We start from the raw sequence: 21,002 nt of genomic DNA, 5'->3' as shown, positions 1-21,002 counted from the left end.
CACCCATCCAAGGCAGCCCGCAACCATTTCTAGTTGGAACTGGCTGCGAATACCACCGTTCCCTCCTACACAGTATTGATCTCTCCGAGGCACAGCCACTCCTGCCTTGTCCTCTTGGACGAACAGCCATCTGACTGGTGTTGGCGTTGCCTACCTTCTTCCTGCTACCCAGCTGGTTAACTTTTTTTTTATTCTCTCTTTCCATTTCGACGTACCTCATCTTATCGTGGTGGGAGACGAGCACCGGTTCACCAACCAACCCCTGGCCGATCCCGAGATTATTATTATTTCCCCGCCTTGCTCCTTGCCTGGCCTTATACGGACCACCACACGCTACTTCTTTGTGATCGACACCCGGCCGCCGAATTTCACGACATAGCAACAATATTTCCCGAGCCTTTTCTACTCTTACCTTGTCATCTTGCTGTTTACGCTCGACGACGGAGAAAAAGGGGCACTTTTACATCGCTTGGCAATGGCTTCGTTCAAGGTAGACTTCTGCTAATATCCAATGACTCCTCCTCCCTCCCTTCCTCCCAGTAAACCCACTTGCGAACCAACCCCGTTCGTTGCTGATGATCTCGGCTATTCTTTCAGGAAATGCAACAAACCTCACGACCGCTCTCGCACCGTCCCTCGGTGTCTTCCAATCCCATTCCAGCCCTGTCGATCGCTCGACAGCCGCACTCACGCACCAACTCCCACTCCCTACTTTCCGGATCTCTCAACGGCACCCACCGCGTCACACGCCGGAAGAGCATGACAAACACGGGTGCTAACGTCGCTGCTCTTGCTGCCGCCCTCCAACAAGAATCCGGTGACAAGGCTATGCCACTGCCCATTTCCATCAACGCACGCCGCAACACGATATCCAAGAACGGTCTTTCGCGATCCGCTGTCGTCGGCAGCCTGCCCTCTCCACCGGCCAGCCTACCAACACACAAGTTCGTAACATCAGACGGGACGGTCAACATGCAGGACAGCGCAATCGATGATGAGGTTCACATGTCTGGAGACGAAGGAGACAACAGCAACAATAGCAGCAGCGGGGCCAACAAGAGCCGAAACAGGAGGGCCAGTGACGGCCAGCCGGCGCCCAAGGAAAGCCGAAAGATCAACCGCCCGGAACTTCGCTGTGAGAAGTGCGGGAAGGGATACAAGCATAGCAGCTGCTTGACCAAGCATTTGTTTGTGCCCATTTTCCTTTCCTCCCCTTTCCCACTCCCTGTTCCATGACTGTTGAGTGTAAAGGACTGGTATTGGCCACGGGACTCGGATAGTGCCTTTGGAGAGCTTTTGTGTTGACTTGTCTGTTCCGTCAGGTGGGAGCACACTCCCGAATGGTCATATACCTCTAAGCTGTTGATTTCCAAGCACCAGCAAGTGCAGCTTCTCGAGGCTGCCTCTGTCCTGGTAGCGATGAACAACAAGCCAACGACCGGGACCACGCCTCCGGACTCGACCCACGACTTCAACAGCGATCAGGATTCGGCATCCCCAGCAGCATCAGGCTATTCGGATCAACCAGAGCGCAGCTCTGCGGACACGACCCCACCGCCCCAGCTGGATACCCTTAGCAACATGACTGGGTTCCCCATGAGCTTCACCAAGAGACAGAGTACCCCAAGCGGGTTTGCGCAGTCGTACCAATCTGCGGCGTTCGGTAGTTCGGTGGCGGGTAGCGTGCCGGTTGGTTCGCCATTTGCAGGTCATTTCCGCCAGCTTAGCCTGATGAGCCAGGATCAAAGGCCAACGTCGTCTGGCAGGAACGTAACTGGCAAGGAAGATCGGGATTTGGCTGCGGCGGTGGAAGGTCTTAGCTGCAGCTTTAACAGCAGCGCTGGCCCCCGGTCGTTCCACCTCTCGGCGGACGCACCCCCAGTGCCACCTCTCCCAAACCAATACCTGGGTCAGTCTTTGAGTCTCCTCCCTGGTAGCTTCATCAACAGCTATCCTAGTAGAGCTCCGGAAAGCTTTACCAGGGGGGAGCTGCGTCAAAGCTACCGGACGAGCGAGCGGGGCGACGTCAAGATGGACGAAGATAGCGTCATGGACTATGACGACGACGAAGACATGCGGTCCCGGGCAAGAAGCGACGAGGACGACGACGGTGTCTTTGGAAGGATGGAAGAATGAGAAAGGCGAAGCGGTTCGTTGCCTGTACTATATTGCGGAAGCAACTCGTGTTTGGTTCGGGAAGAGAAGGAACTTATGATGTTGATGAAGGATTTCCTTTTGTATATCTATATCGAAACCATGTTAATGAGGCACTTTGCTCCGCCGACGACACTTGGCACCGAAGAGTGGAGAGCACTGTGGTTGGCGAGCCATGGCTCATGGGCTGAGAGATGCCAGCGCCAGAGGTGTCGCGGGACACAGTCATAACTCCACGAGGTTAAAGTGAGTGTTGTGAGCGAGCGTCGAGCAAATACTTGGAAACACATCTAGTTAGCGAGCGAACAAATACCATATGAACAACCTACGTGAACAACAATACACCAAGGTATAACACAAGCACAGATGAAGAAGTGCCGCCGTGTGGTTTGTTTGGCTGGCGAGAGTGGAAAAGGACGGGTTACACAACAGCAGAGATGTGAGGTGTTGATGGTTGAGGACTGTTCCTGGCTGTCTCCAGGGTAAGTGAGATTGGGTTTTGCTTGGGCTCAAGCCAAGTTGGATGCGACGAACAGGCGGGAGAGTTGCTCGCGTAGGTTGTTTCTTGAAAGAAGAAAAAAAAAGGCAGAGGGCGTAGAATAAATACTTTTCGATTTCGGTCGATAGACCGTGGACTGGCACAGTTCAGGTTCGTGACAAGATGTTATGTACTGATAATGCCCGGATTTTGTTGCAGTGGTAATATTTTCTTGCTTGATGCCCGCCCGGCGGCGCAGGTTTACCTGGCAGTGCTGCGTGGTCGGGCGGGTGATGAAGAGCTCGACCTGGGGCTGCTGTGTTTACCTGAACTTTCCTGCCTCCCCCAGCGGGCGGGCAGTGGGGTCGATGCGGAGGTTAGCGCGGCAGGACGGGAAGGGGGACGTCACTGCTCCACACCACCTACCCATCAGCTTCCCTCCCGAGCCTCCCTAGCTCTTTTCCCCATTAGCATCGATCTCCATCATCATCCGACGCGACTCTTGCCGTTTACACTCAAACCGAGCAAGTCTCTCTTCATTCTGTCATTTGCCTAATTGGGAGCTCTCTTTTCATAACACAAATCACCAATTGCATTGGTTCGTACGAATCCCGTGCACATTTCGGTCAACGCCCCGTTAGTGAAGCTCAACAAAAACACAAAACTCGCGCGTCGCCTCTCATCACGCCCGTCTCCCCCCGCGCAGAAAAAAGAAGCAACCCGCGCCCCGCTCGAACACTTCTATCCCTGACGAGTATCTCGCATCGATAACCACGAACGGCACTAGGTACCGATGGCTCGACAAAAGTCTGTGAAGAAAGTAGTGGACACGGTGGCGGCAGCGGTGGAGGACGCAGCTGGAGATGCGGTCAAGGCTGCGGACCCCGTCGCACTCGCAACCTCGATCGCCGTGCCCGCCGTGGAGGCTGCTGTCCAAGTTGCCCAGACTCACGGAGTGGTGCCTGCGCCTGTGAAGCGTGCGCGACTGCCGGGTGCAGTCCGCTTTGCCCTGGTTGCCGTCCTGAGCTTTTATCTCGAGTCGCTCGGGCGGTCCCTGGTGGTGGAGTACACCCACGGCGAGCTGGCCAAGGTTGCTAGGCCCGCCTCGTCTCTGACACAGACGGAAGCGCTTGCGTTGGCGGGTTGGAAACTGTAAGAAACTCCCTGATCTTTGCCGAAGAGGCGCGCTTCTTCGGCAAACAAACCCCTGTCGTAGGGCTGGAAAAGAGACGCATGAGGTTCAGCTCCATCTTACTAACGCCAATGGCATGGCAGATTTGGACTTGCTCTGGGTTGGTACGGAAACTATGACGGTTTTGACCTTGCTGCTCTGGCTGTTCTCTCTCATGGTCCGATGGTGAGTTTCCATCCGCTGTCTACCATCCCATCCCTATCTTGGCACACACACAACTGATATGTTCCACAGGCCTACCTGATCTCTACTTACTATGGCATCCGTGCTTCGACTGCCGGCGCCTACCTCGCTGTTGAGGTCGTATCGACCTTCGTTCCCTTCCTCCTCTTGCGCCGGCTTTCGGGCGCCCACTCAGCCGCACCTGGTATCCCTAACCGGGACATCGTTGTCGACAGGCAGATCCAGGTGCTTACCTCGATGCTTTCCGCCCTCGTCTACAGCGTTACACTGTTCTTGGCCTGCCGGACTTTCCTTCCCACCAACTTTGTCCTCTACTTTGAGGGTATCCGCACCATTGAGCCTGCTCAAGACGCCCAGCTCTTCAGCTTCAACCGTCCGCTGACGCTGATCCTTTGCCTGCTCTTCGGCGTGGCTGCGCGGACCTTGATCTTTACTCCTTTCGTCACCGCTTCGCCCACCGTCAAGGACCAGGAGGTTGCGGAGTTTGATCCGGCCACCGCCACCCTTGGACAGACCATCTGCTGGAACCTTTGGGGGTACACCACCCCGACCAAGGTCTCGGTCAAGAGGACTGCCGTGGCCATGCTTTTTGCTGGAGTCGATACCTATCTGCAGGCTACCACTGTCCTCAGCGGCGTAGACTCATACGGAGCAGCTGTCTATGCGAGCGTCTGGGTTCTGGCTGCCGCGATCACCGGCCTGGCCCTGAGATATGTAGGAAGTGTGTAAGCTACCTCTAACTACGGCATGGGGATGTTGGAGATAGGCAGCACTTGCTGGATATGATTTGCTTCGCCTTGGAGAATGAAGTCATTTGTCATATTGCATGTTCTCTTGGACGCCAATGGTTTACCCTTTCACATACATGTATCAAAAAAAAAATATGAAACTACACAATAGGCTCACCGTCTCACCGAGCGTGATAATGGTGATCTGATGCCCAGATATGTATGCCACGTGGGTTGGCTGGGGAAGTGACCCATGTTAACCCCATGCTTGGCATACTCGGTCTTCTTAATGCTTTACCAAATATCTAGCAAGGCTGGAGTCGCAGTCCAGGACCAAGATGGGCAATCATCGCGAATTCTCTTTTCTCGGTTCATATCTTCATTATCCTTGTTGCAGTCCAAACAGAAATGGGCGTTTGGCGTTGAAACTGTTCCGTGGGATGCGGTCACCACTTTCGGTATGTCATCACTGCAGGACGGCGTATCTTGACTGGGGTAGTAACACAGGCTGACGTCCAGCCAAGGCAGCTTAAGCGCGAGGCAAGGCTGTTTCAAAGCTGAAGATCTCTCAATCGGGCAACCAAGCTAAGGTCTGCAAGCCATGCATGAAACGAACTGCCCGGAACTAAATGGAGAAGTCTCACGATCGGTCGGTGTGTTCCGTTCGGCAAAAGTCACTGTCACTCTTGTCAAAACAGGCAAGACAGGGTGCTGTGCCGTTGTTCCCGATCCCCCCTCTTCTTCTTCTTCGTCGTCGTCGAACTGTTAGTTAGCCCTGCTGCGCCGCTGCGCCATGAACCTTATCGGCAGCGGCCGGCAAAGTCGGCGAATGGCAAGCTGTTGTAACCCTCCTTATTGAACATAACGACGCCTCATTTCTAGCGACAGAGCCGAACGGATCAGGACACCGGACTACCACCGTTTAACGCGATCCACCCCCACCGAGCGCCGCGAACGGGTAGCCGGCTGCTACACTACTACCTACCTAGGTGAAGTGCTATGGGCGGCCTCCTCGAGTGTGTTTCGTTGACGACACCAGGGCGCCAAACACACGCCCACGAGGGCCCCGTCCGTCCGTCGGTGGCTTGTTGTTGTTGTAACGCCAGAGTTGCAATTCTACGCCGTCACGCCGTGTAGACGCAGCTTTTCTTAAGCGAAGAAGCGCGATCTGGCGCTAGGTACATACATGGAGTAGACTAACCTCGACTTCAACTTCGGTCGGCGAGAAAGCAAGACATTGACTACATTACATACCTCTAGGTATACCAGACTATGTACTGCATCTCTATGGCTCAGAGTTAGGACCAGTACCAGGACCGGCTGGTTCCTTGCTTTGCCTTACCTTGTGTCAATGACATGGCGGAGTTCATCTTCCTACCCAGTGCCCTAGGACAATATCAAAAGTCCTGCGCTTCTGACTGCCTCAGTCCCATCAAGTGAAGGTTGATATCCAATAGGTGACTTTTATGCTACCCGCAATTTCTGTTAGGGAATACTCACAGCATTGTTTTTTTCCGGGGAAAAAAAAAAGAAATCTTGTCTAGCATTCCATTCCTCGATGCCAAGGGACTGGGGGCAGTGGGTTCGGTACACATTCCGGGCTAGAAAGACATGGATCATTGATGGGTGGTGTTGATGCGCAAGCCTGGCAAGGACGTGGGTGGCTTGCTGTGTACGTACATGTCCAATGTATCATCATGGGCGAGGCACAGAAGCGGAGATTTTCATACTGATGTTTGCTGTTGTGGACATATCTGGGTGCAGTGGCAGTAGTAAGACCATGTATGTGTGATAATCTGGTGTCATGGCTTTGCGGTCCGTGGCTTGATGGAGAACCACCAACATGCCATTGTATGTTAGGGTCCTTGTGATGACATATCGGCCGGCCGTTGACTCGCTCCGTTACCGTTGCGCCCATGGGACATGGGGGGCGCATAGCTTCTCATAAACCGTCCCAAAGGGGAAATGGTAACGAAGAATTCTCGACTCCATAGGGCTCCGAAGGCTCATGCCACCGCCATATTGATACCTCTATCTTCAGGTTAGGCTGGGCGAAGCTTCGCCGGTCGGTGTTTGTAATGTAGACTAGGTCAGAGTTCCGACAGACAGTCCTAGAAAATTTTCGAAGTGGACTATGACGCTTTCGTCTGGGTTGGAGCTTCACTATTTTCTCACTCCTGTCCTCCATTGGGTCATGAATATCTAGTGTCTCTACGGCCATTCGTTTCTGTAAGGCTACAGACTCTGGTCTTCGACGTCTACTATATAGCTGCACTTGATCCCCCAGTTGACAACGGAGGTTGACACTCTTCGATATCATGAGCTTCATCAGCAATTAGGACTCAACAACATCAACAGCAGTCATATCCTCGAGGACATCACTCAGCGGATAGGCCACGAAGACTGAGTATTTTGGCAACATGTTATGAGAGAGAGACCACATCAGCATCCTCCTACTTCTGACACTACTTCTTCGTCTACTTCATCTTCTCTTCCTGTTGCAGAAGTAGCACCAGCAACACCAGCAGCACCAACGGCAACAACAGCATCCTCTGAGCCCGAAGCGCCATCGACAACAATGTACCAATACGAGCACATCATGACTTTCGATTCCCAAGGGCAGGGAGGAGTCTACGGCACCAATACCGGGACGGGGTCTTCCAACACAAACAACCAGCAACAAGTTGCCACTGTCAAGAGAAAGAAGAGCATCGAATCAGACAGCTCCATCGAGTTGAGAGGACCAATGGAAGTCGACGGGTCAGTCAAGTCCGGCGGAGGCGTTGCTTTCTCGGGGAACTTTGCGGTGAGGGATCGGATTGAGGCGTATGGGGATATTGATATTGTTGGGGATTTGAGGTGCAGGTATGTTTGTTCTCTTCTTCTCTGACTTTTGGTTTCTGGAAATGAGGATGCGAAGGAAGTGGGCGATGCTAACGACGTTGGAAATAGTAATAAGATTAAGGCGTATGGGAATGTCAAGGTTAATGGGAGTGCTTTGTGTGTGTAAGTCACTTTTCACCCCCTCCCTCCCCCGCCTCTCTTTTCTCTCTCTTTTATAGAACCATAAAAATTCTAACCGTCCATCCTGCCCAAAACAGCGACAGAGTCAAAATCTTTGGAAAACTGAAAATCACCGGAACTTTCGAGGTCCAAGGGGACTTGGAAGTGTGGGGAGCCATCACCATCAATGGGTATCTGTAAGTTTGCTCAGATTTTTATTCAGCCACAGAACAAATGACTCCATACTGACCGAAATCACAATTACAGAAAGTGCAAAACTCTGACAGCATACGCGTCCATAACTACCGTCGGTGACCAGTCTTGGTATCAGACTGAGCAGGGCGAGACGGTCCATGGTGCTAAGCTTATCCAGAGGACTAACTATGAGGGATAGAAAGTTCATTGGATGTATTCCTTACTTTTTTTCCTCGGTCGCTTTTTCCACTTTCTTTTATTCTTCTTAGACGCTGGAAGACTTTTTTGTGTTAGACCTGGTATACCGTGTGTTATTGTTGGTTGTTTTCATTTCCTAGTCCATGGGCTTGGTGTTCGTTGTTGCAGTTGTCATTCCGGCCACCTTCACTTGTTTCCTATCCTTCGTTCTTTTCCTCTCGCGGTTATCTCATTTAGACTTTGAAGATGGAGTAGAGGCAACATGATGTGAGCGGCGCGCAGGATCAATTGTTTGGAAAGGAAGTCTTTTTCCTTTTCGGTTTTGTTTTTCATCTACATGTTTATGTCATCAGCTAGAGGTACAGTCGAGATTCTGATGGGTGGATTCGATAGATATTTAGAGGGACAAAATCAACAACGCTCGTTTACACGGGCCGTGCTTGAACAGCTGAGGCAATCATGACGATAACCACTGGGGGATCTACTGTCAATGATGGGTTGGGGGAACAGCAGTCTTTCCTTGGCTCGCTTGGTCACTTGCAGAACCAACCAACTTTGACCATCAACCAACAAAAAGGGAGCCAAAACTGGAGGGAGACCAACAACCTTGAGTTCAAAAAAAGGCGAATAAATTGTTTACAAAACACGCTAAACCTGTCAAGGTATTCGTTCCTGAGCGCTGCAGCTGACTGCAGGAAAGTGGGGCGCCAAGTTTCCAGCCCACGGTCCCTTCTCCACAAAGGCCGATCATTGGCAAACTCCACAGGCCCGTTTCACAAGCTAGGTCCACGCCCGGACTTTCCACTTGACCTCACGCGTCCCACGACATCATCGCCCACTGCAGCTCAGCAAACGGACGGCCATTTTGCTGCCAACCGCCCGCAATCGCGTGGGACCTTTACCCTCAACCAAGCCTCGATACCTCGGCGACTCGGACAACAAACCAAGGCGACCATCTTGCAGCGTGCGCGACGCCTAGAAATGAACCTGCCCGCCGATATATAGCCCCTTTCCTTATCGTCCTCCGAGCCTCACAACACTCCCCATTCGAGATGTCTGCTGCCGAAGCAATCGCGCAGTCCAACGCGATGGACGAACCCATTTCCCCGCGTCAGGACGCGCCGCCCATCCAGCAGGCGATTCAGACCCTCGGCGCCCTCAACCCCCTCAACTCTCTCGACATGCCTGCCGACCCCGATGCCCAAGCTACCGTCACCGATTTCCTCGACTTTACCGAATACCTTCCTGCCGACATTATGCGCTCCCTCACCCTCATCGGCAAACTCGACGAAACCCATATTAACGCGTCCACCAATGTCCACGAACTCACCAAGAAATGGTCTCAGCTACCAAACATCCCGCCCTCCGAGCGGACCAGTGCCGTCGATCTGCGCGCCGACATATCCGAACAGCTTCAACAAGGCATGAATGCCCGTGTTTCCGCCCACGCGGAAGCTGTACGAATGGACGGAGAGGTTAAACGACATCACAGTCGCATCAAAACCATTCTCGCCAAGCTGGAGACCATGTTTGAGAACTACCCGCCCCCAGAAGAGATCAAGAGCCCCGTCGCAACGTTCAAGTCGCCCCAGGCAGCAGCAGGATCCAAGGCACCCCTACGACTTGATGGCCAGAAACCACGACGACATAGGGTCCCGAGAATCACAGTCCCTGGAGAAGTTTTGGCACCATACGAGCTCAACTACGAACCGTTTACCAGCGACAGCGAGAGCAGCTCCGAGGACGAGGATGCGGCATCTCTGTCCACCAGCCGTGTAACCCCAGCACCTCAGCCACGCATCAAGGTTATGAAGGCTCCTGCCCGTCCCCCTAAAGCTGGAAAAGCCCCCAAGCCAAGAACATCCGTACCCCCGCCGCATATTCCAGGCGGCGAGCAACCGCTATCCACGAGCGCTGCGCTGGCACAGCTGGGCCCGCCTCCAGTGAACCCTGTAATCGGCGGTCCAGACGCTCCTTGGGGCCAGCTTACACCATTCGAACTCGCCAAGCTGAGAAAGAAGATGAAGAAGAATGCAGCCTGGACCCCCTCTGTTACCATGATCGCTCGAGAACTCCAAGCTTTGGGCCGCGGTTATGAAGCCTTCAAAGCTGCACAGCAAAAAGCGGAACAAGAGGGAAGGGTCTTTGAAGGAAAGATGCCTGTCCCAGTCAAGAACCCTACAACTGGAGAGATGCAGATGCCCGTGGGCGCGGTCTCGGAAGAGGCCTTGGCTGCAGACGAGGCGAATACCTATAATCGCGGCATGAAGTTGAACGAGGCCAAGAAACTCAAGAGAGTCCAGTTGGCACACCAGGCTGCGATTGAGGCCGAAGAATCGGCAAAGCTTTTGGACAATGTTGCCCGGATACTGATGAATAACTCACAACCTGCCATTACCCAACCAACCCCAACCCCTACGATAGTCAACAACAGCCGACCCAAACAACCAAAGAAGCGCAAGAGGGAGTCTGTCATCGAGGCCGATGCGACGAAACCGGAGTCGCAGATCAAGCGGATGAAAAACGAGACTCCTGTCCCTACTCCGCAGCTAAATCTTCAACCACACCAGAGAACGGCAGTGCCTACACCCGTCTTGCATTCTACAACCCCCATTCCTCTCCCCATTCATGCCCAAGATCACTCCAGCGCTGCCAAATCTAGTGCCTCAGTCGCTTCGGCGACATCTCCCGCCCCAAGCAGCATCGCCGGTAGTTCCAGTGCGGCCCCTCCAGTTCCACCCATAAAGCTACCACCCGCTGAGACACCGATCCCGCCGCCGCTACGGTCGCCCAGAAAGTCTACAACTCCGATTCTTCCTCCTGTTAGAGAGACGAGGAAGATGCAAACGACTCGCACCCAAGAGCAGCAGCAACAACCGCAACAGCAACAACAACCGCAAAATCAACCGCAAATACAACCACAACCACTACAACAACAGCAGCACCAGCCGCAGCCGCAGCCGCAGCCGCAGCAAAATCAACTACCACAGAAGCAACAACTACAGGTGCAGCAACAGCAGAAGGAAACAAAAAGTTTGTCCCGTAAAACAACTCCAGCTGCAGATGTACCCAGTCACACACCAGATCCAGATGAACAAGCAGGATCCACAACGGCGACTGCGCCTCCCAGTGTGGCATCAACCACGTCTATCCGTCGCAAGGCTTCTAGTATAGAACCCCAGCCATCTCTTGCATCAGATCGCCCTCGTCGCACAAGTACTGCCCGGAACACCCCTGCACCAGACAAGGCTCCGGCAGAGACGACCATAACCACACGGACGACCGGAAAGCGAACTAAAAGACCAGCGCCAGGTGTCATTAGCCGGACTGTGAGCGGCGGCAATAGTGCTGTTGGGAAACGAAAAGCCGCGCCAAAGAAGAGCGCCCGCACCGGAAAGGGTAAGGACAAGGCAGCTGCGGAAGGTCGGCAAGCAGCGGCAGCAGCAGCAGCAACAGCAGCCGCCGCCGGAACCAAAAACGAGACGGAAGTCGAAGTGGACGACGAGGGAAACGTGATCGATCCCGACGAGCCGAGGTACTGCCTATGCAACCGTGTGAGCTTTGGGATAATGATTCAATGTGACAACGTTGATGTGAGTAAACAACCCACCAAGAAGAAGAAGTCAACATCCAAAAAGTCCGGCAAGGCCGCAGCAAGTCGAGCTTCGGCAACTTCTACGTCTACCATGTCCATTTCTACAAGGTCAAAGATCGACCAAGAAGGTCTCAAGCGAAAACAGGGAACAAAGGGGGATGAATATGATGAAGAGCAAGACGAAGAGCAAGCGCCCAACAAGGAAAATGAAGAAGAAAACGCAGAGAGCTATCCCTCTCAGACGGGAAAGAAGAGGGTGAGAATCGCCCGGAGCCAGTGCTCGAACAATTCCGATGATGAAGATGATGGAGAGAGTGGTGGAGGGAATCAGAACAACCAGAAGGGACACAAGGCTAACCACAATGTCAAACCACAGAAATGCCAGCAGGAATGGTTCCATCTCGAATGCGTAGGACTCACCGCGATTCCGGCTAGGACGACGAAGTGGTATTGTCCCGACTGTCGCAAGGCGCTGAACATTGGCGAGAAGGGCGAAGTCAGTGCTAGAGGCATCAAGGCCTAAAGAGCTAGAGGTATCAATGCCTAGAGAGCCTAGAGAGCCACACAACAGGGCCAATTGAGGCCTTGAGATACCTCTAGGGTCGGTGGGATTTTTTGCCTCCTGTCTTGTTTATGTCCAGCGTGGGGCTAAGTTTGGCTGCGTGATGGCAATGCATTGGAGCGTTGGTTTTCAGTTGAAGGCGCTGGTGTGTGAGAAGGGCGTTTGGTAACGCGTTTTTGCATTTTAACCTGGCCAGCCTGCCAGGCGGATGGTTGACTTCCCTTTTCACCATATTCGGTGATTAATCAAACTTGCGGAGCAGTACATTGGGATACAGACTTTAGTAACATCGCTATGCCAGATCGAAGCTGCTAGTAGTTTCGTTTAAAGGCCGGGAAGAGGAGGACCCTTGGACTAGATACCAGCCCTTGTTATAGAGCGAAAAAGTATCCCATAGCAAAAGTTGGCAGGCGAGAAAGCGGCGAAGAACATGTATAGGTAATGTTTATATACCAATCATATACCAGACGTTGCGATGAATACGGGCGGTGATGATCTTCAATGTGTGTGCCTGCCAAGCCAGAACGACAATCGCGGGGATCATCGTCGAGATCAATGGAGCAAACGGCAAACGCAGTTCCATCTGGCGATCCACGTGTCATACCCGACATCGCAAGGAAACTAAAGTCAAGACGAGCAACTTCCCTCTACCTACCATGGCTTCCTAAAACAAAACCCCACAAAGATCAAGAGAACTGTGACGTTGGGAAGGTGCATCACACCCTGAATTTCCATTTCAGTACCTGTATTTAGACCTGGTCTGGCCACGCATTCCTCGTCGTTTTTCTCCTCAAGACACCAATCAAACATTTCCCCCATCATTGGAATCACTTCAACTCAGAACCCGCCTTCTCCGACGACGAACCTACTTACCTGGCCCACCACCAAGAACCTGACGGAATCTCTCCCCAGTCTCACCCATGTCTTCGTCGTCCCAGATCCCTACCTCTCTCCTCTCCAATTACACCATCTCCGACTTCATCACCCACTTCTTCCAAGTCTCCGACAACCCAGACCTGACGGAGGAATGGGTCAGTTTCTTCGGGGTGAATGCCAAGCTTGTGATGGGTCATCAGGTTGCTGAGGGGAGGGAAGGTACGTACACTATTCTACATACATTATCACATCCCTCCTCCTATCGTGGTATTCTCAGCTCAAACCACCTACATACACTATGGCCACAACCATCAGTGTAGAGTGAGCATAACCCACCAGCAACTAACTAAGAATCGAAAACCACACATAGAAATCCGCACCCTAAGAAAAAGCATGTGGGAAAGAGTCGAGGCGAGGAAGCATACAGTTGAGAAGGTCTTTTCGGGGGGGTTCTCTCTCCCTTGGCAATTGGGAGGAGGAGGAGGAGGAGGAGGAAGTGTTGAGAATTTGGAGTTTATGGTTTACGGAACGGTGGTCTATACAATGAAGGATACGGGAGAGGAGGAGAGGATGGATTGGGCGGCGCATGCGGAGTTGGTTCTGAAGCATCCTAGGGATTGGATGGATAGGGAGTGGGAGGTTGACGGTGATGGTGGTGAAGCGTCGTCCGAGAGGGGAAATACGTCGGTATATGTGTTCAAGGGCTATAGAGTTTATCTATCTCCCAGCGTTGAGTACTCGTCAGGATAGAAATGGGGAGGTTCCCATCGTATGATGACGGGATAGTAATGAAGGGTTTGATGGGGGAGTAAGGTCTGCTAATAGGATCTGGATTGCGACTGTGGTTTGGGTTGATATTCTTTGTAAACAATCAGTATCAATCTCACAGTTTCAACAGATAGGAGTCGTGACCTAGATACGGGGCTTGCAAGAATGTGTTGAGTCCGGTGTTTGCATCACGGTGTCTCGGATCTGATGCTCCTGGACGTAGGAGCGAAGGGTGTTGAGAAGTGGAATTTTCAGTATTGATTGAGGTGGGCCTAGTGTACTAACACCAATCATCAGTCTACACACCAACATCTGTTAGTACAACAAGACAGTACTAACAGCACTTACACAGATGGCACGCTGTTTCTTCCCATTCTACTCTCGACAACTTCACAATCATAACGCTTGCGAATTGAAAGAGTATATCCCTAGTTCACAACGACCAAGCATTCAATCCTACGTTTGTTGTTTTCCGACTACAAGATTCTAAACAGTTCGATTGCCAGATGAGCCAGGCATTGCCGCAAACCCCCGAGGTCTACCTACTAAACAAACCCCACCTCCCTTTTCGATACGTAACTCCAGCAACCCACATGACACGCCGAGCGTCACCCGCCCAGACGGCGGGATAAGAGACAAGGCACATGCAGCCAGCTGACTGAAACCCCCCTTGCCTTGTTTCTTCTTCAGGTTCAGATTTGGCTGTCTTTCATTTGTCTTGCCTTCAGCCTGGCAAACTTCCCGGCATCTGGCTGGTCTCGCTTTCGCTTGATAGGACAATTCTGCGTCGCCAGGCAGAGAGATCAGCTACCGTAGGTCACAGCTATCAGGATCCTCGGAGCGGGGTATGTATAATTCGTCAGGGTACATATCGGCGAGAGGCAAACGGCCTCGACGACTGCGGGGGACATGGAAGGGAGCACAGCGTCTTATTTCTACCTCAGCCAGCCGCGGATCAGGCGAGCGGCGTATCACAACCTGACCTAAGATGACTCCTTTTGGGGTTACCATAGCCTGCGAGATCGGCGGGTCGGTTGCTTCCGGGTGACCTTAACAACTGGATCTGGATGGACATTGAAGGGCCTCTTGCGTTTGCGGACGGAATACATACTCTGTACACCTCATGGTTGGCACTGGTGTGCCAGGTGAGCAATGTACGTACGCAGCAATGCGGACTGCCCTGTGAACTTGTTGAAGCACCAACACCACCACCGTCTGGCTTACCGGTACCTATAGGTACGATGACGTGATGTAAGACGGACCTCCTGTCCTTGAATACCAGCAGAAAGGATTCAAAGGACCTTGAGATAACAAGACAAAAGCCCGGAAGATGTGAGCCCGGCCATGTGAATGTTGAAAGACCTTGGGTCCCATCATATAACCGACAATGGTGAATACGCTTTGTAGATCCCGGAATGACTAAAACAAAGGGCATTTCGACCATGTGCCATGTGAGCCCAACAGTCACCAACCCTGGGCGGCTATCTGTCTCTTTAAGACTTGACTTGAGCATCAAGACGTTGTTGGAAACCTACCAGTTATTAAAGGTACCCGTGAGTTCCTCGCGGTCATGAAACACGGATCCATGATCCATCCACCCATCTGGCATCGGAACCTATGACGTACTTTTTGAGTGCTTGTGTACGAGATGAAATGAACGACCCTACCACAGAAAGAGAACTGGTCCCTCGCGAACCATTCAACTTAAGCCATGCCCATCATAGCAGCAGCAGCCACTTCCGCCATTGGAGACTTATGGCTCTTTCACCCGTTGCCACAAAGAAGGAGTCAGCTGGTCTCCCAATACAATGTACAAGAGGAGAGAAGAGAACTGAATAGAAGCGCCGAAGGTCGGTGTGTGAGTGATTAGGTGATAGATACCGAGCGGTGGGAGCACCGGGGAGGGGACTGGATAGAGGTATAGATCGCCCCGCCATCGGCGTCCATTTAGCGGTTTCATGGTACATGGGGGTACTTGTGCCTTGTTGTTGTTATGGAGATAGGGGCTCTCTGGCAGTCTGGCGCCGTCCAGTGGTTTCTTATCTCGGGACACTGGAACCGTCACGCTATCCCGCTCACGGGTTGAACGTCACGAATGGAGATCCAGCACCCGGTGGGTACCTCATGCCTCGTCCCTTTGCACCTGCATCACGCCCCACACGCTTGTACCACTCACTCACGACAACCTCGCTGAAGATCTCCCCGCCTTGCCCGCTTCCACTGTCTTGGGTTGTCGTCGCCTCTCAACTGTTGGAATCCCGACTCCCCCGGCCGAACCCGCTGCTCTGCCCGGACTTCAAACGACATCCTCCAAACAGGCTGATAGACCGTAGGGTATCTCCAGGTCGTGATAGCCAACAAGGCGCCTTAACTGGACCCGTGTGTGGGTTCCGCTCTTTCTTGTCCCGCATCCCAGCTGTTCATCGCAGCCAGTAGCAGGCCTCACAGTGCTCAGGTTCCCTGGTGACTGGTCAGTCTGGGCAGTCAGGAAGGGGAAGGTCCTCACCCCGTCACCCCGAGTCACCGCCCACGCAAGGTCTAACCAGCAGGAGCCAGGTACTTCCCTCTACCTCCCCTAGAGCTCGTCAGGCACTGTCCAGCAAGGTGTGGGCAGTTGCTGGCTGATCCTGGCCGTTGACCTGTAGACTGCCACTCACTGGGGGGGCTGTTGACGTCGGCAGTCACCACCTCTCTGACTCCTCCTGCATTGCTTCACTTCCATCCGACCTCTTCTCTTCACACAACTTTACACTACACACACACACACAAGGTACCAGCTTCTACTTCATACCAGGAACAACAGCACCGAGTTTCCGACCAGTTACTATCACGAACGTTCAACGACTAGCATACGCCGGCGACTTCCTTCTCTTTGCTTTGATCACGACACATTACGAGCTTGACACGCTGCTACTAATCTACCGACCATCTGTAATATCGCGTCACTTCAACTGCTGCTTTACTTTCGCTTTTCTGCCTTGCAATCATCCTCTTTCTATCTGTCTATCTGTCGCAGAGTTGGCTCTGCGATTACACTCCTTTGTCCCCCGGTAACGACACCACAACTCCCGGACACAGCCCAGTGCTCAACTGCCTCGACGCTCTCGATATCACCGCTCGAATTCACTAATAGCTTTCCTGTCTTACGTCTCTCCGAGCATACACCGTACAACCCACGTATAACCATCTAGTGTACCGAGTCTCTTGACCATATACATAGCTGCCGTATTCATTCTTTGAAGGTCGGCCACTTGTGTCTCTGCGTGCCTTGAGAGCTTCCGACGCTTGTTGCTTCTCCCCCCGGGCAGGAACCTGCTCGACACTCTCCCGCGTTGCCATTCATGCCAGGTTTGTTTCGCTCCTTGAATCAATCAGAGTGACCACTGTGATATTCTAACACAAGACTCTGTTTAGCCTCTAAGAAAGACCGGAAGAATGGCAAGGACAGTGGCGGAGTGGTCGCAGCGGTGACGAAACAGGGCGCCAAGTTTTCGTGGGTTCCCCTCCTGTTCAACGGATGATCCTCTGTGCTTGAGTGCCCGTCACCACTTGGACTGTTTGATCTAATCATCAATTGCCTCCTTAGAAACACAACCGACGCCACAGACGTCTCGTCTAGCCCGTCGCCGACCCCTACCCCGATACCGGCAGTGACAGTTCCCGAAAACATGCCTATCGCACCCTCTCCTAGGGACCGGATCACCTCCCCCTATCTTGACGCTGTCTCCACAGCTTCGTTCGCAACAAGCCCCTCGCCGAACGCTAGGGAATGGATAAAGAACCTGCCAGCAATGGCCGGCTCGCCCGGGAATATTCTCAGTTTGGCGGGCGAGTCGCCTCCTACGGCTCCCTCGTCGTATACACCTTCATCCTTCGAAGACACGCGCGGGATGTCCTCTGGCTGGTCTTCTCCCAGGCCTCCCAGCAACCTCTATGCAGCTTCGGTATCGCCTCCGACTGCGGGCCGCCGTCCGATGAGCTTTCACATGGCTAAATCCCCTGCTGAACTTCACGGACACTTGGGCGAGCCGGCATCTAGGAGAAGCTCAATGCACTCGCACTTTGCACGTGCTGGGAATCCGCCGCTGCCTCACCAACCGCAACCTCACTTTTATTCTGCACCCGGTTTTAACCTGGACACCCATCGCCATGATGGCATCAAGGCGGGCGACAGAGGCTACTATTTTGGATATGATACTATTGCCTCTCCATCCCTGGACCATGTTATGAGGAACGACAAGGTCGTCTTGGCTGGATACGAGGGTGGTTTGGAAGTTCACAAGCTTACAAAGGGAGGTCATTTGGAAGCCTTTGCGAGTTTGAAGGGATTGCGCGGAGGCGTGTATCACGCCAAGGTTCTTCCTTGGACGGCTGCGCAAGCGGACGTCTTTCCGCTGATCGCAGTTGTTGTCCACGGTCCAGATCTTCCTCCTATTCAATCATCTCCTAATTCGGCCCCTAAAACCGAAGGCGACTATGATGCCGTGTCTGAGGATAGGTCCGAGGCCATGGCTAACGTCCCACTTGATGCCCCTAAGGATACGCCTGGTGATAGGGCGGTACCTGGTTTCATAGAGTGTTACCAGACAACCGTTGAGATCTACTCGCTTAAGACCAACAAGCTAGTCGACATTCTACTCGAAGCACCGAAGATCCCCTTGAAGACTTCAGTTCTGAGCCCGATCTTCCAAGCGCCTCTACCGTCTGGTGCTTTCCACATTCACGCAGATGGCGGAAGTGTGGTTATATCATCTGGAATCACTGGCGAATGCTGGGTCTATCAACAGGTGGTAACAGACGAATCCGCGCCGCGTTTTGTTTGCCATGGCAAGCTTTGGACTACACTACAACAGACTCCAAGAGGTAGTGATGGATCACAGGACATGGATCGGAATTACACTCCAGTGCCGCCTCGCCCGCGGCCTCAGACTGCAATCCTGAGCGTCAGAGGCAAATGGATCGCTTACTGTCCGGCTACGCCGTCTTCGCAGATAACTCTTCGAGCGACTGTTCCGGTTCCAATCTACGGTCGGGCTCCGAATCTGTCTTCGTTGACGCCTGGTCAGCTGCCGCCCGCTTCTTCCGAGATCGATCTTCCGTTGGGTGACAGCGTTGTGAACAAGATCGTGCGAGATGCGACCCAGGAGCTTATTCAAGGTGCCAAATGGGTTGGTAAGCAGGGCTGGCAGGCTTGGAACAGCTACTGGAATCCGCAAACGAACCCAACCAGCCGGTCTCCTGTTCTCGCCCCTCAAAGCTGGGGAGGATCTGCCCAGCCAGACCCTTCCCAGTTTCCTCCGACACATGGTACCATTACTCCGCCAGTCGCGAAGGATCCGAACATGATCTCGATTGTTGATTTAGAGATATTGTCCTCATCGGCCACTATCCATCCGGTTACCAGCTTTCATATTCCCCAAGGCTGCAGCTTCCTGTCTTTCTCTCCGTCTGGCCTATCTCTCTTCACTGCCAGCTGCAAGGGAGATGTCCAGACTGTCTGGGACTTGATGCGTTTGCAGTACACCAAATCATCGCCCTTGCAGGGTACTGGCTTGTCTACTACGGGAGGCCCAAGAGTGCGCCAGGTTGCGCAGTTCTCCCGTATGACAGTGACACGCATTGTTGATGTGGCCTGGACTCAGCCGAATGGTGAGCGCATAGCCATGGTAACGGAACGTGGAACCGTTCATATCCTGGATCTGCCGGTAAGCGCCTTCTCGTGGCCTCCTCCACGTCGCCGGATCAGGCCGAGTGAGGCAACAAACTCGGTTTCGGAAGGAACTTCTGCGATCGCGATTGCTTCCAACGCCTTGAGCTCGGTCCGTGAAGTCGCCCGGCCACTCATCAGCCGACCTCGCAGAACTAGTAGCAACGGACAGCTTGTAGGGTCTGGAATTGGCGATTATGCAACACATGGTGGAAAGGTTATCGCTGCGAGCATTAGTCATTCTCTTGGCAAAACTGGACATGCCATCAGCCAGCTGAGGCACACAGGTGAAAACCGGGTATCTCTACCAACCAGCAACTCCGCTCCAGGGATGTCATGCGTGACGTGGGTGACGGGTAAGAGAGGTCACTTGCTCTATGTTCTGGGCAACGGTCTCGTTCGCTCGTTTGCGGTCATGAACCGCAGGACATCCGGAGGCGAGAGACGGGCTCCACGACTTTCTAGACATAAGGATGTGAAGGTTCCTCTGATGCCGGACCTCTCCTTGGCAGCGCGTGCGAAGGCTTTCGTTGACCAGGAAGAGTATTACGAATTCACGGAGAGGGACCTCGATACGGGCAATGAGACGATGGTCCTCGACCGACATCGAGCTAGGGCAAAGATAACCAATCTTGCCATCCGATCATCAATCCCCCAGGCGGAGATAGAGTCTAGCGCGCCGTATCAACCCTTCCACACTGATCGGCGTGTTGCCCTATACGAGGTTGAAGACGGGTCAGGAGCTTCTCAGGCATGGGCTTTCGGCGGCAGAATCCAAGGAAGAAAGTTGGATTTGGGACTTCACCAGCTGGGTGATGACGATTTCATGTTCAACGACGACTTGAGGGCTCTTCCTCCTTCTGCGATGGAACGAGTCCTGGAACGGAACGGGGACACCGACCAAGTCGTTGTCACGACCCGTCGAAAGCGCGGGGCTTCCCGCTTGACCGCCGCGGCCCTTGACTATGACGGGTTCTTTGAGGATGATTGTGAGGTGCTCGATTTTGCGGACCAGCGAGTTTGAGCAAAGCCAGGACAGTCGTTCTTTTCCCACAGGCGCAGTGTGTACTTGCTTGTTTGACTTCGTTTACGGGTTCTGCTTTGCTGTTTACGGTGATGAGATCAATGACCACAAACAAACAAATCAAAGCAAAAACTTTGGAATAACGATCAATCTTGGCCTATTCACATTTGCCATTGGTGGCTCTGCTTTTAGAGTCCACATCCTGCTGGCGCTGGGATGGAGTTTGGGCACCGGCTTTGTTGGAGATGGTTGTGCTGTGAGCATGCAACTTTGATAGGGAACACTGGGCAAATACTGGGTTGCTACTTTAGTAATTAGCATAAACGGAAACCAGCAACG

The 21,002-nt window shown here is 53.1% G+C and overlaps 7 protein-coding genes across 7 annotated transcripts; all 7 read left to right on the top strand.

The window, feature by feature from the left end:
* Window positions 1–475: 475 nt before the first annotated feature.
* B0H65DRAFT_510570 (uncharacterized protein) lies at window positions 476–2,136 on the top strand (the record flags this gene model as incomplete). The annotated part of the gene is made up of 3 exons (XM_062828412.1): window positions 476–490; window positions 598–1,187; window positions 1,323–2,136. The coding sequence occupies 3 exons, from the start codon at window positions 476–478 to the stop codon at window positions 2,134–2,136; spliced, it is 1,419 nt and encodes a 472-aa protein (XP_062679378.1).
* A 1,120-nt stretch (window positions 2,137–3,256) lies between these two features.
* On the top strand, window positions 3,257–4,862 carry B0H65DRAFT_259071 (uncharacterized protein). The gene is made up of 3 exons (XM_062822592.1): window positions 3,257–3,784; window positions 3,908–3,989; window positions 4,059–4,862. Exons 1-3 carry the CDS (start codon window positions 3,426–3,428, stop codon window positions 4,734–4,736), a joined length of 1,119 nt encoding a protein of 372 aa, XP_062679377.1. The 5' UTR covers window positions 3,257–3,425; the 3' UTR covers window positions 4,737–4,862.
* A 2,451-nt stretch (window positions 4,863–7,313) lies between these two features.
* On the top strand, window positions 7,314–8,483 carry B0H65DRAFT_578053 (uncharacterized protein; the record flags this gene model as incomplete). The annotated part of the gene is made up of 4 exons (XM_062830717.1): window positions 7,314–7,600; window positions 7,688–7,741; window positions 7,837–7,935; window positions 8,006–8,483. The coding sequence occupies 4 exons, from the start codon at window positions 7,314–7,316 to the stop codon at window positions 8,130–8,132; spliced, it is 567 nt and encodes a 188-aa protein (XP_062679376.1). The 3' UTR covers window positions 8,133–8,483.
* B0H65DRAFT_472343 (uncharacterized protein) lies at window positions 7,788–8,776 on the top strand. The gene is made up of 2 exons (XM_062827147.1): window positions 7,788–7,935; window positions 8,006–8,776. The coding sequence occupies exon 2, from the start codon at window positions 8,145–8,147 to the stop codon at window positions 8,373–8,375; it is 231 nt and encodes a 76-aa protein (XP_062679375.1). The 5' UTR covers window positions 7,788–7,935; window positions 8,006–8,144; the 3' UTR covers window positions 8,376–8,776.
* A 154-nt stretch (window positions 8,777–8,930) lies between these two features.
* B0H65DRAFT_472342 (uncharacterized protein) lies at window positions 8,931–12,168 on the top strand. Its single transcript, XM_062827146.1, has 2 exons — window positions 8,931–11,673; window positions 12,147–12,168. The coding sequence occupies exons 1-2, from the start codon at window positions 9,184–9,186 to the stop codon at window positions 12,159–12,161; spliced, it is 2,505 nt and encodes an 834-aa protein (XP_062679374.1). The 5' UTR covers window positions 8,931–9,183; the 3' UTR covers window positions 12,162–12,168.
* Window positions 12,169–13,125: 957 nt separating this feature from the next.
* B0H65DRAFT_258948 (uncharacterized protein) lies at window positions 13,126–13,995 on the top strand. The gene is made up of 2 exons (XM_062822591.1): window positions 13,126–13,383; window positions 13,535–13,995. Exons 1-2 carry the CDS (start codon window positions 13,209–13,211, stop codon window positions 13,912–13,914), a joined length of 555 nt encoding a protein of 184 aa, XP_062679373.1. The 5' UTR covers window positions 13,126–13,208; the 3' UTR covers window positions 13,915–13,995.
* A 3,364-nt stretch (window positions 13,996–17,359) lies between these two features.
* Window positions 17,360–20,723, top strand: B0H65DRAFT_258891 (uncharacterized protein). The gene has a single exon (XM_062822590.1). The coding sequence runs from the start codon at window positions 17,601–17,603 to the stop codon at window positions 20,661–20,663; it is 3,063 nt and encodes a 1,020-aa protein (XP_062679372.1). The 5' UTR covers window positions 17,360–17,600; the 3' UTR covers window positions 20,664–20,723.
* The last annotated feature ends 279 nt before the right edge of the window (window positions 20,724–21,002 follow it).

This window comes from Neurospora tetraspora (assembly GCF_033439725.1).
Source record: "Neurospora tetraspora strain CBS 560.94 chromosome Unknown B0H65scaffold_6, whole genome shotgun sequence".
Classification (NCBI taxonomy): domain Eukaryota; kingdom Fungi; phylum Ascomycota; class Sordariomycetes; order Sordariales; family Sordariaceae; genus Neurospora; species Neurospora tetraspora.
Note: the sequence above shows the minus strand (reverse complement) of the source record. Positions and strands in the feature narration are given on the sequence as shown.

Bases quoted from the DNA above. Each gene is read 5' to 3' on its own strand.
- B0H65DRAFT_259071 (XM_062822592.1), top strand. From the start codon at position 3,426: ATGGCTCGACAAAAGTCTGTGAAGAAAGTAGTGGACACGGTGGCGGCA. The intron at 3,785-3,907 runs GTAAGAAACTCC...ATGGCATGGCAG, and splicing joins GCGTTGGCGGGTTGGAAACT to ATTTGGACTTGCTCTGGGTT. The intron at 3,990-4,058 runs GTGAGTTTCCAT...TATGTTCCACAG, and splicing joins TTCTCTCTCATGGTCCGATG to GCCTACCTGATCTCTACTTA.
- B0H65DRAFT_472343 (XM_062827147.1), top strand. From the start codon at position 8,145: ATGTATTCCTTACTTTTTTTCCTCGGTCGCTTTTTCCACTTTCTTTTA.
- B0H65DRAFT_472342 (XM_062827146.1), top strand. From the start codon at position 9,184: ATGTCTGCTGCCGAAGCAATCGCGCAGTCCAACGCGATGGACGAACCC.
- B0H65DRAFT_258948 (XM_062822591.1), top strand. From the start codon at position 13,209: ATGTCTTCGTCGTCCCAGATCCCTACCTCTCTCCTCTCCAATTACACC. The intron at 13,384-13,534 runs GTACGTACACTA...AACCACACATAG, and splicing joins GGTTGCTGAGGGGAGGGAAG to AAATCCGCACCCTAAGAAAA.
- B0H65DRAFT_258891 (XM_062822590.1), top strand. From the start codon at position 17,601: ATGCCTATCGCACCCTCTCCTAGGGACCGGATCACCTCCCCCTATCTT.